Below are 16,933 nucleotides of genomic sequence, written 5' to 3'. Positions count from 1 at the left end.
AAGGTATTAGAAAATAGAGTAGTTATTCTTTTCTAAAATTATATTAGTTCACATGCCATAACTAGAAGGCTTAGGAAGTAAGATTAGAGAGGTAAGTATATACAGTCGCTCAACGCATTTTCCTTAATCTAATAAACCTAACAAGTTAAGAGTCTCTTGTAAACCAAGTGGAGTCATATAAATTTGAAAGAGATTAAAAAAATCAAGTCAACACTTTCAGATAAATTAGTTAAATGACCTTAATATGCTTAATCAAATTAATTCTTTCTTGCGAGATGGAAACTTCAAATCAAAATTCGTTTAGTTGTTGAATTATAGCAGTTTAAAACAACTTCAGTTTTGTCATAGAATTAATTTTCAAGCCTAATTTCTTCAAGAGTCGTATGTTTGTCATTTGAACAGTGGCATGCAATTTTTTTTAACGTTAATAACTCTCCATATCTTGAAGAGCAGAATAAAAAAAAAAGACCTCCATATCCATATTTTGTTGTACCTGCAAGAAACTGGTCACCAAACAATCTGCTTAAATATACTTAGATTAACAAAATATCATAGTGTAAGTCTCGCTCTGTAGAAATTATTTAGTTAACAACTTGCAAAAAAGATGCTATACAAAATAATATGATCTAACTATCCTTTGAGCTCAAATTTACTTATAACTAGAAAAAACAAAACCTTGAAAATTGATCACCTAGCAGCAAACAACCTTGTCAAACTTTCTTCTTGGGACGTATTCTGGAAGTAGAAGCTGGGCTTGATATCTCCGTAAATGCCGATGGGCAGAATTCACTTACGGTGCATTTAGCACAGCGAGGTCTCAAAGGAGTACATATGGTCTGTCCAAAGCCTACCTGTTAATGAGATATAGCCACAAAACTGAAGTGAAAAATAACCAGAGAGGTAGAGAAAATTCATCTTCAACTTACTTCAAGTCGTCCAAATGGAGGCAAAGTAAGCTTTCGAAAATTTTGTAGTATAAGTATGTCCAATGTATCTATTTAACAATGAATGTTTGGAGAAACACTGTGGACAAGTAAAAATAGTTTCTTATATAGAGAGCGGATATGGTAATAGGGTAAATCCAGTACAGGAAGTTGGTTAGATAATTTATGCTCTTTATTTAAGGAATATTTGGAGAGTTTTGTGTAACTGAAGCAAGGGATTACTCAAAGTACACAGATAAAAAGATTTCAATTTATGGCCTGTTTTTTTCACCCAGCGCAGGTTCAAAGGCACCTCAAGTATAGCCAAAGCCTAAAATCATACTTTTTGAGAGATTCGAGAATGATCAAGTAGTTATATTGTTGGCCATAGTTATGCAGTGCCAACTGATAGCAAGTTAAAGCACATTTAGAGTTGCTGATAGCAGTTTCTTGTTCAAAAATGATGTCAGATACAGAAATTCAAAACGAAGCTCTAGGTGTCAGCTAAATATATACCAAAGAAACAATAAGCACACATTTTCACATTGATTCTGAAAGCAATTTAATTGCACAAAGGTGAAAAATAAGATGTAGTTGAGCTGCGACAGTAATGACGAAAAGAGATGGGAAGGGGATAAGCAACAATGCTTCATAATAAGAATGATGGGAAAACGTACCAAAAGCAAGTTAATGGAAACCCATTCTTCTTTAGGAAGCCACTGCTGCAAGGAGACTCTAGTCTCTTCGGGGGATCTAGTTCCCTGATAGAGTAAAACCAGTACGAATGGAGTGCTGTGAGTATTTTGTCTCAAAAATTTACTATTTTCAATCCAAACATATCATTATTATGAATTCCTTGCATCAGACTCAAAGGAAACAGTGAGATTTGAAATCAGAGAGAGCTGTTACATGTTTTTTTTTTTTTTTTGATGAAGTAAATGAGTTTGTTAATGAAGGAACCTCTACACATGAAGCAACAATAGATGGTTTCTGTCTTTGCCGGAACATCTACTCATGAAGCAGCAACTACTATAAGCTTTGCTGCCTTCAATATCACTCTATATTCACTGACAAACTACTGTAAAAAGACCTAAATGTGAACATGCCATCCCAACCTATCCTAATTTCCGTGAGGCCTCTTCACAAACTATTGTAATAAGACGCAAATGTGAACATGTTGTCCCTACTCTGTCTTGATCTCCACAAATCCGATATAGCATATACACTGTTTGTACAGTAAATCAATCAGGTTTTGAAACTCACCTATCTCTCAATCCTAGTGGTTCTTCCTAAATCTCACTAAAACAACATCTTCCTAATGTGTTCTAAAAATTTGTTGGACTGCGAGCTCGTGCGGACGTAGATTCTACATGAGTTGGAAGAATCAAAGAATCAGCTAACTCTTTCCACACCACCTGTGCCTCTAAATCTGTCCGGTTTCACTAAAACCATTCCATCCCTTCGTAATACCCTTTCATAAACCTCACCAACACGGGAACTATGATGTTTCCAGTTCTCCACCCACTGTGCCATACTTTTGTGCTAGCATTTCCCTCAAAGCTTCTTCTCCATCCCAAATCTCCATATCAATTTACCAAACAATGCTTCGTTGAAAACCCAGTCTTATGATCCAAGTTTCCCCATTTGCCCGGGAGCACGATAGCTTTCTAATTCACTACATGAACATTACTCCATTTGCAGCATCCCATAAGAAGTTCCCTTCAAATATTTCAAACTTCTCAGATGCATGTATTAATGGCATGAAGTATCTTTGTATGCTTGACAGTGTGCTCTTTCTTCCCTCCTTTTTGAAAAGTATCTTTTCTGTCATCCTGCTCACCGCTTCTCGACTCCTTCAATCACCGGATTCCACACCGCCAGATCTTTATTTGAAGCACCCGATGACAAAATGGAGGGTAGGGGCTAGTGCACCTATCTTACAATTCAGAACAAGAGCTAGATCTACTATGTTATCCATCTTTGCCGTTAAATCTTACAATGCGGCTGTATTTCTTGCTCAAAAATGGAATTAGAACTTAGACCCTCCACTGGTTTGCAAAATGTGATACCGGCTTTCAAAGGCAAATCCAAGCAAAATTACTTTCTAAAAATGTTCTAATATTTTCATAGCTTATAATTAAAGTAGTCCACAGCATATTCCCCAGTTTCTAGTTGTTGCTCATTAGCGATGAAGCTTCAGCTTTGAATAGAATTAAGCATACCTGCTTTGTTCCAGGCCGCAAGACCCAACCAAGCCGATTACTAACACGATGCACGTGGGTATCTACACAAATCCCTTCAACTTTGTTCCAGGCCATAATCATAACCTAAGCACAAAATTAAAATAAAAGCACAAAATTAAAATAACTTGGAACGTGCTGGGAAAGAAAATGAGAGAAGCATAACTTCCTACCAGGTGAGCTATCTTCGGACCAACACCTGGAAGTAGAAGCAAATCATCCAATGTACTAGGAATGTCTCCATCATATTTAGAGAGACAAATCTTTGCAACTTGTTTAAGCTGCCGAGCCTTTCTTGTGTAAAATCCAACCTGACAATAAAAGGTTGTTTAAGTAATTCAGAGTGAGGGCAAATGACAAATTTATATGGGACAAGCATGAATACAGTATTATCATAAACTAACTTTATTGAATGCATACTGGGTAAATCAAGCTCTTTATGGTTGCTTCATCAGCTTTATCCATTGTCTCAGCACTCAGCAGACCATTTTCGAGGAGCCGTTGGGTCGCTTCTGCAGATTCAGAGGACTTCATTACATACCAACAGGAAGTCAGAGAAGAATCATAAAATTGTGGAACACGTTCAATGAAAAAAGTAATATCTGACTTCAAGTTATCATCTCCCCAGAAGGTGGATGTGAGGGAGCATTGTTGCAAATCAAATATTGGTATTTTCCTAGCTATACCATTTTGACTTCGTTTTTTATGACAAGTTACTCTATGAGGATGAGGGCGTAAAGAAATGGGGGTTATCAAGAATAGAAGTCACTAGCTACAAAAGCAAGGAGTTTGACATACTCAGCAAAAGAGGATCATGATGACAAAATAAATAGAACTTAGGTAGTAAGATGACAAAGAGATATCAAAGTAACCTTTAAGATAGGAAGAGGAAAAAGTTTCTGGATAGTTTACTAACTCATTCAGAAGAGACACAGCCTATCGCAAAGAGAACATGAATATATATATTCCAATTATAAAGAGAGAATCACATTATTAACGAGCATCATATAGCTGAAACTAACACTTGCCATGTGTAACATGACCCTTGGTCTGGCTTGATAACAAAGAACCAACCAGTTCAGCAAATCTTCTTTCCTGATGAGATTGTGAACAGAAAAAGTGAAAAGAAAGTCGCAATCGACATCAGCATCACACCCTTCCAGCAACTACAAAATAACTAAGTTGACAAGATCAACAATGAATAACATCCTAGACAGGAAGCATTAAAACATATACAAGCATACTCATAAAAAAGATTTAAAGGCCTCTCCCATTCTCAACTTATTATTATATATGAACACTCAGTTCTGGATTACAATTTAGAGAAACTGCTTCATTTAATTTTCAATTTCATTCGTTGGATGCTACATCTAGCCTTTCCATTATTTATATGTTAAAAATGCCCTTCCCACACCGCCATCTTGTCAAGCAAAAGCCTAAAGAGCAACAAGTTGAGTTTGTTCTTAAAAAGACTCTAGAGCAGTTCGCTGCCAGAACACTTCCACAAACCAAGAATCAAGTCTGCGAAGATGTATGCACCTTAGGTTGAAGAGAATTCATCCCCTCATCCGGGTCAATGGAATCCACAGGTGCATGTTCTGAGGATCTCATTCTGCGTATCCCTTCAATGACCCTTTCCCAGTTGGAAGGAGATTGTACTGCATCAAATTTGCCAGATTTTAGTCTTACTATTCATAAGGTTGGTTAAACCTGAGAACTTTCACCAATGATTAAAAAGAACAGTTACAAACAATATAGAGATTAAAGTCCTTTTTCTTTCAATAACATGATACGGGTACAATCATGAAGATGAACATTTTTGAGTGTGTTGAATGCAACCTACGGAGTGTACGAGTTGGAGTGTGAAAAGGGCTCAAAAGTCGTCCCTCTATTGCACTCTATGGGAGCCATTTTGTTCATTTAACATTAAGGGGCACTTTTGTCATTTTTGCCTATTATTGTAATAAGTTTATAAATAGAACATGTTAGGGTTTATTTCATTTGGTTGCTGAATATTGATGTAAGAACACTTGAGAGAAAGCTCTCTAGGCCGAAAACTAGGGCATGGCAAGTGTGGAAACACTTGTGAATGTGTATTGCTTGGAAACGTTGGTGCTTGAGCGGTGGAATCCCTCTCGTGTCTTCGTAAGAGTGTGGTGTTGCTATTGTAAGTTCTAGGGGTCCTTAGATGGAATATGCCTATGGGTTCTTGGATCTTAATTGTAGTGTATGTCTCACTTCCTATCTTTACATTTCATGTTTTAGTTTGTGTTGTCTAGTGAACCATTGGTTATTGTTGTTCTTGTAATCTTGTAACAGTTGGTTCTTGTTATCATAGTGTTGTTTCTTCCTATCATATTGTTGATTATCTCTTGTTGTTGTGGCTGTTTTTGGTGTCAAATAAACCTACATATCTTGTATTCTTGTTGTGTTTGTCGAATCCGAGAGAGGTCTCCATTTGGTCCGCGATTTGTTGTGATTTGTGGACTGTTTTGGGGTGTGATTTCGTGTTCCCTTGTTTGTTTTGTATCACAACAGAATCAACCTTTCTAAATGGAGATATAGCTAACAAATAAACGTGCAGCATTCATTATCAATCTGAAAACTAGAACAACAAAAAAATAAGGAAACAGAAATTGTCTTGGAACTCACTTGACTGAGAATAAATATGGTCACTCTTCTTTGCAAAATCTTCAATTTCTGGATGCCTGAGAAACTGCAACAAGTTTGAAAAAGAGATGATTTGTTTCCCCTCTTGCAACCTCAAGAACCAAGGATCTATAGTATTTGATATTTGAAATAGTATGTGAAGCACATAGACTAGTTCGCAAAATGGGGTTGACCAGATTTTCTTGTTAACAATATGCAAAGTAATCTTCGAGTTAAACTTTGAATATAACTAATTCAACAACAACAACAACAAACCCAGTGTATTCCCACCTAGTGGGGTCTGGGGGGGTAAGATGTACGCAGTCCATACCTCTACCTCTAAAGAAGTAGAAAGGCTGTTTCCGATAGACCCCCGGCTCAAGGCACGAGATACCACACAAACACATAGTAAAACACAGAAGCAGATTACATAACAAAAATACGGCACCCATAAGTAATATAAAACAGAGGAAAGCACACAGATTCGTAATAAAACATGGAACACGGAACACGGAATCATAACAGGAATAAAACCCCCACCAAGTAATTCCCTACACTAGCGACCCAAACTGGCCCTAGTCCTCTGCCCTAATTCGCGCCCTCCAGACCTTCCTATTTAGGGTCATGTCCTCAGTGAGCTGTAACTGCTCCATGTCCCGCCTAATCACCTCACCCCAGTACTTCTTCAGCCTACCCCTACCCCGCCTAAAACCATCCAACGCTAGCCTCTCACACCTACGGACCGGGGCATCCATGCCCCTCCTCTTCACGTGTCCGAACCATCTCAATCGGGCTTCCCGCATCTTGCACTCCACTGAAGTCACACCTTCTCCCGAATAGTCTCATTCCGAACTCTATCCCCTCTAGTCAGCCCACACATCCAGCGCAACATCCGCATTTCTGCCACCTTCATTTTTTGGATGTGGGAGTTCTTAACTGGCCAACACTCCGCTCCATACAACAAGGCCGGACGGACTACCACCCTGTAGAATTTGCCTTTAAGCTTGGGCGGCACCTTCTTATCACACAGCACCCCCGACCCGAGCTTCCACTTCATCCATCCCGCCCCAATACGGTGCGAGACATCCTCGTCAATCTCACCGTTACTCTGGATCACGGACCCAAGATACTTGAAATTATCCCTCTTACATACCTCCTGTGCTTCCAGCTTCACTACTACCTCATTCTCCCGCCTCACGTCATTAAACTTGCACTCCACATACTCTGTCTTGCTTCTGCTCACCCTGAACCCTTTAGACTCAAGAGTTTGCCTCCATACCTCTAATTTGTCATTCACACCCCCTCGAGTCTCATCTATCAGAACTACATCGTCTGCAAAAAGCATACACCACGGCACCTCCCCTTGAATACGCCTCGTCAACACATCCATCACCAACGCAAACAAAAAGGGACTAAGAGTAGATCCCTGGTGCAATCCTGTCAGGACAGTGAAATGCTCTGAGTCTCCTCCCGCCGTCCTCACCTGGGTTTTCGCTCCATCATACATATCCTTAATTGCTCTGATATATGCCAGCGGTACTCCACTCACCTCCAAGCATCTCCAAAGCACCTCCCTGGGGACTTTGTCGTAAGCCTTCTCCAGGTCGATAAACACCATGTGCAGATCCTTCTTCCTTTCCCTATACTGTTCCACCAACCTCCGTACCAGGTGGATTGCCTTCGTCGTCGAGCGGCCGGGCATAAATCCGAACTGGTTTTCCGAAATAGACACTATCCGTCTCAGCCTCACCTCGACCACTCTCTCCCAGATCTTCATAGAGTGACTCAATAACTTAATCCCCCTATAGTTATTGCAACTCTGAATGTCCCCCTTATTCTTATAGAGAGGGATCATGGTACTCCACCTCCAAGCCTCGGGCATCTTTGCCGTCCTGAAGATTTCATTAAACAATCCAGTCAACCACCTTACACCAGCCTCTCCAACGAACTTCCAAAACTCCAACGGTATCTCATCCGGCCCCGTCGCCCTACCCCTTCGCATCCTGCGAACAGCCTGTCTAACCTCTTCTACCTTAAAACGTCTACAATAGCTAAAATCCCGACACTCCTCTGAGTGCTCCAGTTCCCCTAACACAATAGCTCTATCCCCTTCGTCATTCAAGAGCCTATGAAAGTACGACTGCCATCTATTCTTAATGTGGCCGTCCTCCACCAACACTCTACCGTCCTCCCCCTTAATGCACCTCACCTGATCGAGGTCACGACCCTTCCTCTCCCTAGCCTTAGCGAGTTTAAACAACTTTTTCTCCCCTCCTTTCCCCTGTAACCCTGCATACAAACTCTCAAAAGCGGCCGTCTTAGCTGCCGTGACTGCTGACTTAGCCTCCTTCCTCGCTAGCTTGTACTCTTTCCTGTTTACCCGCTTCTCCTCTTCGTCCTTACTCTCCACCAACTTAACATACGCCCCTTTCTTGGTCCCCACTTTCTTTTCCACCTCTTCGTTCCACCACCAATCCCCCCGATGGTGCCCGGCCCGGCCCCTAGAAACACCCAACACCTCACTTGCATTCTCCCTGATGCACCTTGCCGCCCTGTCCCACATACTATCCACGTCCCCCCTACACTCCCACACCCCCATTCCCGCCAACCTCTCCCCTATCTCCCACGCATTCACTGGCGTCAGGCCGCCCCACTTAATTCTAGGTCTACACTCCTTACTCCTCCTCTTTCTATTCTTCTTTATACCCAAATCCATAACCAAGAGCCTATGCTGGGTCGAAAGATTCTCACTCGGGATGACTTTACAGTCCTTACACAACGCTCTATCTCCTTTCCTAAGCAACAAAAAGTCAATCTGGGTCCTGGCTATCGCGCTTCGAAAGGTGATCAGGTGCTCGTCCTTCTTCGGGAAGCCCGAGTTCACCACCACCAGCCCAAAGGCCCTCGCAAACTCCAATAGGGTAGCCCCCTCTTCATTTCTCTCCCCAAAACCAAAACCACCATGCACATCACTAAAGCCTCCCGGTAACGCCCCGATGTGCCCGTTGAAATCCCCTGCTACAACAATCTTCTCCGAACTAGGCACGCTTCTCACCACCTCCTCCAAAGCCTCCCAAAACCGCATCTTCTCCTCCCCCTCCGATCCCACTTGCGGCGCATAAGCACTACACACGTTCAGGGTAAACCCCCGAATGACCAACTTAATAGTCATCAACCTATCGTTGATCCTCTTCACCTCTACTACCTGACCTCTACGCTCTTCATCTACTAAGATGCCAACTCCATTCCTACGCCTCTCACTCCCAGCGTACCACAGCTTGTAACCATCCAAATTAAATAATGTGCTTGATCGCTCTCAGAGAGGCCAATGTGATCTTTGGGAAACAAAACAAATTGGGACAGTCAAATTGGATTGGGAGTACAATAAGATTGTGTGAAGAAATGGAGCTAAAAATCAATAATTCATATTCAAAGAAATGCCTGGTATATTTTATGTTATCTTCAGGGGCAGATATAGCTTGATCGGTTGATTGGAATCCAGTACTCTCGAACGGAGCATAAATTTATATGAAACCTAAAATTGCAACAAATAGTAGATATGAATCTGTAAAGAATATTATGGGTCCAACACTAAGAACCTTAAAGAATTAACACATAAAAATTAAATCTAGAATCTCTCTTGCTGTCTTCAGACAAGCAGATTTTAGAAAGAAGCTCAAATACAACAAAGGATAACAAACTGTAGCTAGTAGGTTCTAAAGATGCTCTCTTTTACCCTATGTTACATGGACGTGATAGAGTATCAGAATGGGCATACATAAGACGCAGGTAGAATCACAATTTTATTACGTTTTTGTGTATCATGTAGGATTCACATAAAGTTCCTCTACCTACTAAAAAGCCCTTTCAATAGCCACATTTATAATGACTGCAGAAAGATAGAATAACGAGATATGTGCATCAGTAATGGTCCTCTTTTTGTCTCTAACAACTTACTATATCGACCTACTTGCACTTTATAGCATATGCTGCTTCAGAGTTTTATTATATTCAGCGGCAAGTCCAGATGGATAGTGGTCACAGCAAAGGCGAAAACAAAGGTGCTGCTAGTTATGCTGAATAGCCAAAAGGATTAATAAAACACAAAAGAGGCATAGAAAGCCTAAGTTGCACGAACTCTTCACTATCGATGTTGCCCCCATGTCCAATACTCCAAAAATACACTAATTTTGGAGAATCCGACACGCACCCATTGACATTTTTTAAGAGTCCGAGCAACATAATATGAGAAAGCATTATGCAAGCTTCAACAGCTACTTCCATCTAAAATCTTCCCTTTCTCGCAAAGACAGTTAACATTGCACAGAAATTCCATCTTAGGCAGAAATCAGATTTCGAAGATGACAAAGCCCAGAATTGTCAGTCCTCCATGAAAGGCACTTGGAGATATCCTGACTTCTTTGTTCTGACATATAGAGTGACTAAAGCTTAAAGCTTACAATTATCCCCAGAATATCTTAAAGCGTCACTACACACTCGAAAGGTTTCTCGTCTAATCCACAACCCTTTTGAGGGAACAAACATGGGTCTTTTCTATAATGCAACTTGTTAATGCTTAGTCAAGCTAGTGACCTCCTCAAGTGGAGCTTCAATTAAATATTTAACTCGCTGGACCTCGAGACAACATAATGCACCGTCAAGACTATGCAGATGCACATTAGCTGGTCTATGAAACAACATTTTAACAAATATCCCTGATCAACCTCAGAGTGACTCCACTTCAAGCAATATTTTCACACACAAACTTCACCAAAAACAATTAATACTAAGCAGCATTACAGAATCAAACCTTGGAACGATAAAAGAACGATCACAAACATAATCAACTGTGATATCCATTTTATAGGAGAAAAAACTACTACCATACTTTTTCATCTGGAGATTCTGTCTTCACCTCCTTGGCTATCATCTCCACTCTCCTTTTTCTCACTCTCTTCTTAGGAACAATGCCATCAACTTCAGAACCTGAAATTAAAAATTTTGGTGATAACACAAATCCTTCATTCCAAAAACATATACCCAGAAGAGAAGTTATAAAAGGAAAAAAAAAAAAAAAGCACATAAGATTGTGGCATAGCGACCAATGAATTGAATTGAGCACCACGAGGTCACATAGTTACCTAGTACTTGTCCGTGTAGATGACAAGTATTGTAATATTAGTTGAGGTGCAAGCAAGTTGACTAGACATTATAATTACTCCCTCCTTTTTAAAATGAGTTTCTTTCCTTTTTAATTCATTTAAAAAAGAATGAATTAACAAAATTTTACTTTACATGTGACATATTTAAAATTACAAGATCAAATTAATAAATTTGATATAACTTTAATTTAAGATCACAAGATTCAAAATTCTTTTTATTTTCTTAAACTTTTAGGTCAAGCCATACTAGATTATTCTTTTCATCTTTTAAACGGAGGGAGTACAAAAAAAATGGTAGAAGAAAAGTCAAAACTCTTCTTTGCTAATACATTATGATAATTAGCATCAAAAAGAAAAAAGAACCAAACTCATAAAGGAGATTACAATTTTATGGTTAAAACGTGAAATAACATTGTTAAAAGTTCAAGATTAAACTAAACAAAACAACACATTATTCCAAGATTGTTTAAAAGAAAATCTGTTTTTCATTTTTTGGGACCTGATTTTTGCAGAAGAGGAATATTTGATGCTTTAGGCATTGGTTGAGAGGAAATGAATCGAATTGGGAATGGAAATGAAGAGAAAAATGGAGTGTGTTTGAGAAGAGAGAGGGACATTTTTGGAGGGACTGGCCATTGTTTAAGCCACGTCTCTTATAATATTGAAAAATTAGTGCTGTCCAAGAATACTTGAGAAAATTAGGTGGGAAATCATAAAAAAAAAGGCTCTGAATTAAAAATAATGATAATTTTTACCAGTTAAGTTAAAAGCTTTAGTTAAATTGAGATTAAGTTAATTGAGGTATAAAGTGTAATTTTTAAAAGCTTTAAAATATTTTAAAAAGTCCTCCAACTTCAAATTTTAAATTTTACAATTTTCTTTTCTTATCTTTCAATCTTTCTCTCTAAATTTCTTTCTCACCATTTTCTTTTTCTTATTTTTTTTCTCTCTAGATTTTCCTCTTCTTACATCATCTCTTCTTCTTTTACTTTCTCTTTTCATTTCGTTCTTTTTTCTTTTTTAATTTTCTTGAACTATTTTTAAAAAAAAAAAAAAATTGAAAAGTTTGAAAAGAAAATTTTTGATTTTTTTAAAAAATGAATGAAGAAATAATTCAGTAAATTCAACAACTATAAGAGTTGCTTCAGTAATTACGGTAATTGTTGCAACAACTATTATTAGTTGTTGTGTTACAACAATTATCGAAGTTACTGCAACAACTATTAAAATTGTTGCAGCAACTATTGAAGTTGTTGCAGCAACTTCAACTGTTGGTGCAACAACTTCGATACTTACTTAATTTCTGGAAAAAAAAATTGATTGAAGGAGGAACCCACAAAAAAGTGATATTTATGGTAAAAATGGAGGTGGTGGTGTTGGTGGTAACGCCGAATAACAAGATGACATTTGTTGTGGTGTTGATAGCGATGGTGATGGATGAGAAAAAAGAAAAATAGGCGATAGCTATGTAGAGGAAGTAAATAATGGTGAATCTGGAATAGGTGACAATGATAGTGATAATGATAGTGGAGGAAGAGGAGGTGGCGGTGGCAATAAAAAGGGTGTGGAGGAGGAGGAGTGGTGGTGATGGTATAGGAATTTTTGTGTAAATATGGTGTAGGGATCTCTATGTAAATAATAAAACTTGATGATTTTAAAATTAGTGTCATTAATACTAATCTTAAAATTGTCACATCTACTCAATATTTAAGATTTGTGTCACTCTTTTTTAGTTTAGAAACTTTTTGTCACCCTTAATTAATTTGCCTAGAATACTTGTTCTGAAGCGTAGGCGTTCTTTTTTTTCACGTTTGTTTCTGAGGTTCGATACTTCAAATTTTTTTATTTTGTAAAATGAAAATTGAACATTGAATGAAACTAATTCATTTTGGTTCGGACTTTTGAATTATTGATCGTATCAAAAATAGATGTTAACTATAGTTATTCTATTTGAAAAATCTATGTATAATTTATCTATTTTTATTTATTTTATTTTTAGTATTAAGTATTATTCATTATTCAATATATTTTTAAAATTATCCTCTCCATTCATTTTTATTTGCTCTATTAGATTGGGTACACTCCTTAATAAATCTCTCACTTCTATAAAAGTATAGATAATTTTATCAATATATTCCTAATTAAAATTAAATCTCTTCTCAAATCAATAAATATTATATTTATTGGATAAGAATATAATAAAAAGATTTTTTTCAAACTATTTTTAAAAAAATTAAAAGAGTAAGTATTTAGAAATTTAACCCCAACTCAAATAAAAAAGAATAAACGAAGTAATAAATTAATTATATTATTAAATTACCTCTATTATTGATTAATTTTTAGTGAACAAGTGTTATTGTAAGGAGGGAGCAACTGCCATTTTTTGGTTGTTGGGACAATTCCATCATACTCCATTGTTTCATTTTAGTTGGCCCCTTTTTTTAAAAATATTTATTTTAATTTAATTGTCCAATTGATAAAATCAAAATAATTTAATATATTTTTTCAATAATATTCTTATCATTAAATGACTAAATAAGTTGTATATTTTCAAAGCATAATTAATAAGACTGATTTAGTAAAATAAACCCCTAATAAATATTTTTCTTAATGAATATGTCAAATTTATAGGGGTGAACTAATACTAAACGGAGGGAGAATATCTGTAGAAATAATATTTTTCGCATTTCAATTCGTTTGCGTAATTCTTTTTAAGTCTTCTTGGCCAAGTGGTTAAGAACAGCTTATTTTAAGAAATGGTTTTAAAAAATTAGCTGTCGTAAAATAATTTATGTTTAAGCTAATACATTTGAAATAATTATAACAACCAAATGGTATTTGGAAAATCTTTTTTTTTTTTTTAAAGAAAAAGGTTTTGTTAATCAAATTATGAAAAAAAGAGCTAAATTTCGATGCAAGTCTACTTATAGAAAAAAGATATTTAAACATTTACTTATGATAGATTTTAATTACGTTTAATACTTGTACTTAATTAAAATAAAAAATATATACTATTAAAGTTTTCAATCAATATAGTATATAGATAAATTAAAGAAAATATTAAGTTAGTATTTTAACAGGATGATGAAATAAACTAAAAATATATAAAGAAAAGGGGGCTTTGAACTGTAGGTGACAAAATAGTTTGAAAATGAGGTGTAGGTGACTTAAGTATTAATAATTGAGTGTAGGTGACAGTTATTTTATTATGGATTAAGAAAGTTGGGGAAGTTTGAAAATAACCCATAAATTTTTAAATTTACACTTTGATTCATATGTTAGTTAATATAACAGGAAACAGAGGTAAAAAAAGGCATTTTTCTCTCTCTTCTCATCCGTTGTTGTCTTTTCTCTGTTCACGATTATTGTTGTTCATTGTTGCTGCTGTTTTATTCATCATCTTTTGCTTCATTATCATCATCTTCTACTTCATTATCATCTTCATCTTCTTCTTGTCGACCATTGTTGTTATTACCACTACTGCTGCTATCTGACCAATTTCTTAGGTTAAATTTTATTTCCTACATCACTTTCTACTTTGACATTACTTCATAGGTGATTTTGGTAAGTAAAATTATGATTTTTAGTCGAATTTGTCAACTGGGTACACAGCTACTACTATTTTTTTTCCAACAATTGATAGAATTCAATCATGAATCCAATATAAGTACCCACAATTTAAACAGATCACTCATTTGTTGCATCAGATGAGTAATCTGTTGCAACGGGAGACTTATATATTGGATTTATGTTTATGGTTCTATAGTACCCGTAACATGAATCGAACAGATGGATAATCTGTTGCAATAAAAGAGTTATCTGTTGCAGCAGACTAGTTATCTGTTGCATCAAACTTATTATCTGTTGCATCATACTGATTATCTGTTGCAACAGATGAGTAATCTGTTTAGAACAACAGAAATCAGCCTCTGCCACAAACCCAATAAATAGGTACCAATATGTTTCAACTCTTGCTATTGCTACTGGATTTAAAATTATTTTTTACGTCCAATCGCCGACATGTTTGTTGAGAAGATAATAGACAGTATGAAAATTAAATATGAATTAAAATGTCAAAGCCGATCAAACATAATTTTTTTACTAAACAAAAACAAATAAAAATATATAGACTAAAAGAAAAAAATAATCTAATTATTATTATTATCATCATCAATATTATTATTATTGCCAGCCGGCCTATCTTCAACCGGCAGCAGCAGGGCCCTCCTCAACCTGCAGATCTCACGGAGCATCCTTGCTTTCACTACTCTCAACTTTCATTGCAGGTCACGAACCTGCATTCAAAGTTCATTCACAATGTCTTAGAGAAAAGCAACATCTTACATTGGACCAGCTATATCTAGAATACACATGAATTAACAAAAATCGTAAAAATAAAAGTAAAGAAAAAATTCAAATGTAATACAATGTATACTACAAATTGAGTATATTTACACACAAAGCAAGAAAAAAACTTACCTGAGTAAGGGAAGAAAAAGTGGTGGAAGATGTAATATGAAAGAGAAGATGCAATAAATAAATAGAGTGTAGTTGAATGAGCGATTGAGTAATGAGGGACCTATTTATAGAGGATTGAATTTGAATGAGTTAGGTAAAAGGGTGTGGTTGTTCACCTCCATTTATTAATTACATTTTTTATTACTGTGAAAAGTTATGACTTAATTAAATTAAACAATATTGTGATAAGTCGTGACTTTTCAGCTTATTATTATTAATTAGTTCTTTCCAAGAACCATTTTTATTGAGTTGTGACAATAATTTTATATTTGTTGCATCAGATAACTCATCTGTGATAACAAATATATCATCTGTTGCAACAAATAGACAACTTGTTGCATCAGATAATCTATCTTTTTTAAAAAACCATCATCATATCATTAATACAAATTTTCTTACTTTTTATTATATAAATAAAAATATTTTTTGTGAAAAGAAATGACGCCAATTTAATATTAACGTCAATTATTCAAATTAAATAATTATTTTTTTATTTATGTCATTTTTTTATTATGTTTATCGTTTATTTACTTATTGTTTTTTGTGAAAACAAATGACTTAATTAAATCAAGCTGGTAAGTTTTTTATTATTATGACAAGTCATGACTTTTCAGCTTATTATTATTAAGTAGTTCTTAAATTTAAATAACCTTTTTCTTAATTTAAAAATCGAAGACACTTTTTTTCAATAACCGTTTCTCTAATAAAATAATAACCATTTTTATTGAGTTGCGTCAACAGATTATATATATGTTGCATCAGATAACCCATCTGTTGCAACAAATACATCATCTGTTGCAATAAATCGACCATCTGTTTTAGGAGTTTTTTTGATTTCTTTTAACAACTGATTCATCAGTCGCAACAGATGGGGAATTTGATGCATCAGCAACATTGTTGAATGTTTTTAGACAAAAAGTCACGATTGTTCACCTTTTTCTTAACAATCATCATATAACTGTTCTTTAAAAATAAAAATGGTGAAAAGTCACGTTCAAGTATTAAAATTAAATAACTATTCTTTTACGGTTATAAATTGTGTTTAACATTTATTTCCTTTTTATTTATTTACGAATCATTTTCATATTAAATAATCAAAGAGTCATGACTTTTCACCCTCTCAATAACAATAATAACCCTTTTTTTATTAATAATCGTCTGTTGCAGCATGTGATCCATCTGTCGCATCAGATTAACCTTTATTGCCACAAATGCTCAATCCCTACCTCCAACCGTCGATATGTTGAGAATAAGGAATAAACAGAATGATAATTAAATATTAAATAAGAATTAAAAATTTAAAGTCGACAAACATAGATTTTTTGAATCCATTATATACAAATAGATACAACAAAAAAAATATATCCTTCAGTAGATCTGATATTAACAAAAAAATACATACACTAAAAGAAAAAAAATAATCTAATTATTATTATTATTA

General features: G+C 35.7%; 1 protein-coding gene across 1 annotated transcript; it reads right to left on the bottom strand.

The window, feature by feature from the left end:
- Window positions 1-504: 504 nt before the first annotated feature.
- Window positions 505-11,657, bottom strand: LOC107864659 (endonuclease III homolog 1, chloroplastic). The gene is made up of 10 exons (XM_016711095.2): window positions 11,474-11,657; window positions 10,701-10,798; window positions 5,816-5,879; window positions 4,703-4,821; window positions 4,192-4,258; window positions 3,584-3,675; window positions 3,337-3,474; window positions 3,146-3,250; window positions 1,601-1,684; window positions 505-851 (listed from the first exon to the last, which is right to left on the bottom strand). The coding sequence occupies exons 1-10, from the start codon at window positions 11,589-11,591 to the stop codon at window positions 711-713; spliced, it is 1,026 nt and encodes a 341-aa protein (XP_016566581.1). The 5' UTR covers window positions 11,592-11,657; the 3' UTR covers window positions 505-710.
- Between the last annotated feature and the right edge of the window lie 5,276 nt (window positions 11,658-16,933).

Source organism: Capsicum annuum, chromosome 3 (assembly GCF_002878395.1).
Source record: "Capsicum annuum cultivar UCD-10X-F1 chromosome 3, UCD10Xv1.1, whole genome shotgun sequence".
In the NCBI taxonomy this organism is placed as follows: Eukaryota; Viridiplantae; Streptophyta; class Magnoliopsida; order Solanales; family Solanaceae; genus Capsicum; species Capsicum annuum.
Note: the sequence above shows the minus strand (reverse complement) of the source record. Positions and strands in the feature narration are given on the sequence as shown.

Excerpts from the sequence above, each read along its gene's own strand:
- LOC107864659 (XM_016711095.2), bottom strand. The coding sequence starts at position 11,591 with ATGTCCCTCTCTCTTCTCAAACACACTCCATTTTTCTCTTCATTTCCA. Across the intron at positions 4,259-4,702 it reads TGAATTCTCTTCAACCTAAG|GAAAGAAGATTTGCTGAACT; the intron begins GTGCATACATCT and ends CAATCTCATCAG. Across the intron at positions 852-1,600 it reads TTTCCATTAACTTGCTTTTG|GTAGGCTTTGGACAGACCAT; the intron begins GTACGTTTTCCC and ends TCTCATTAACAG.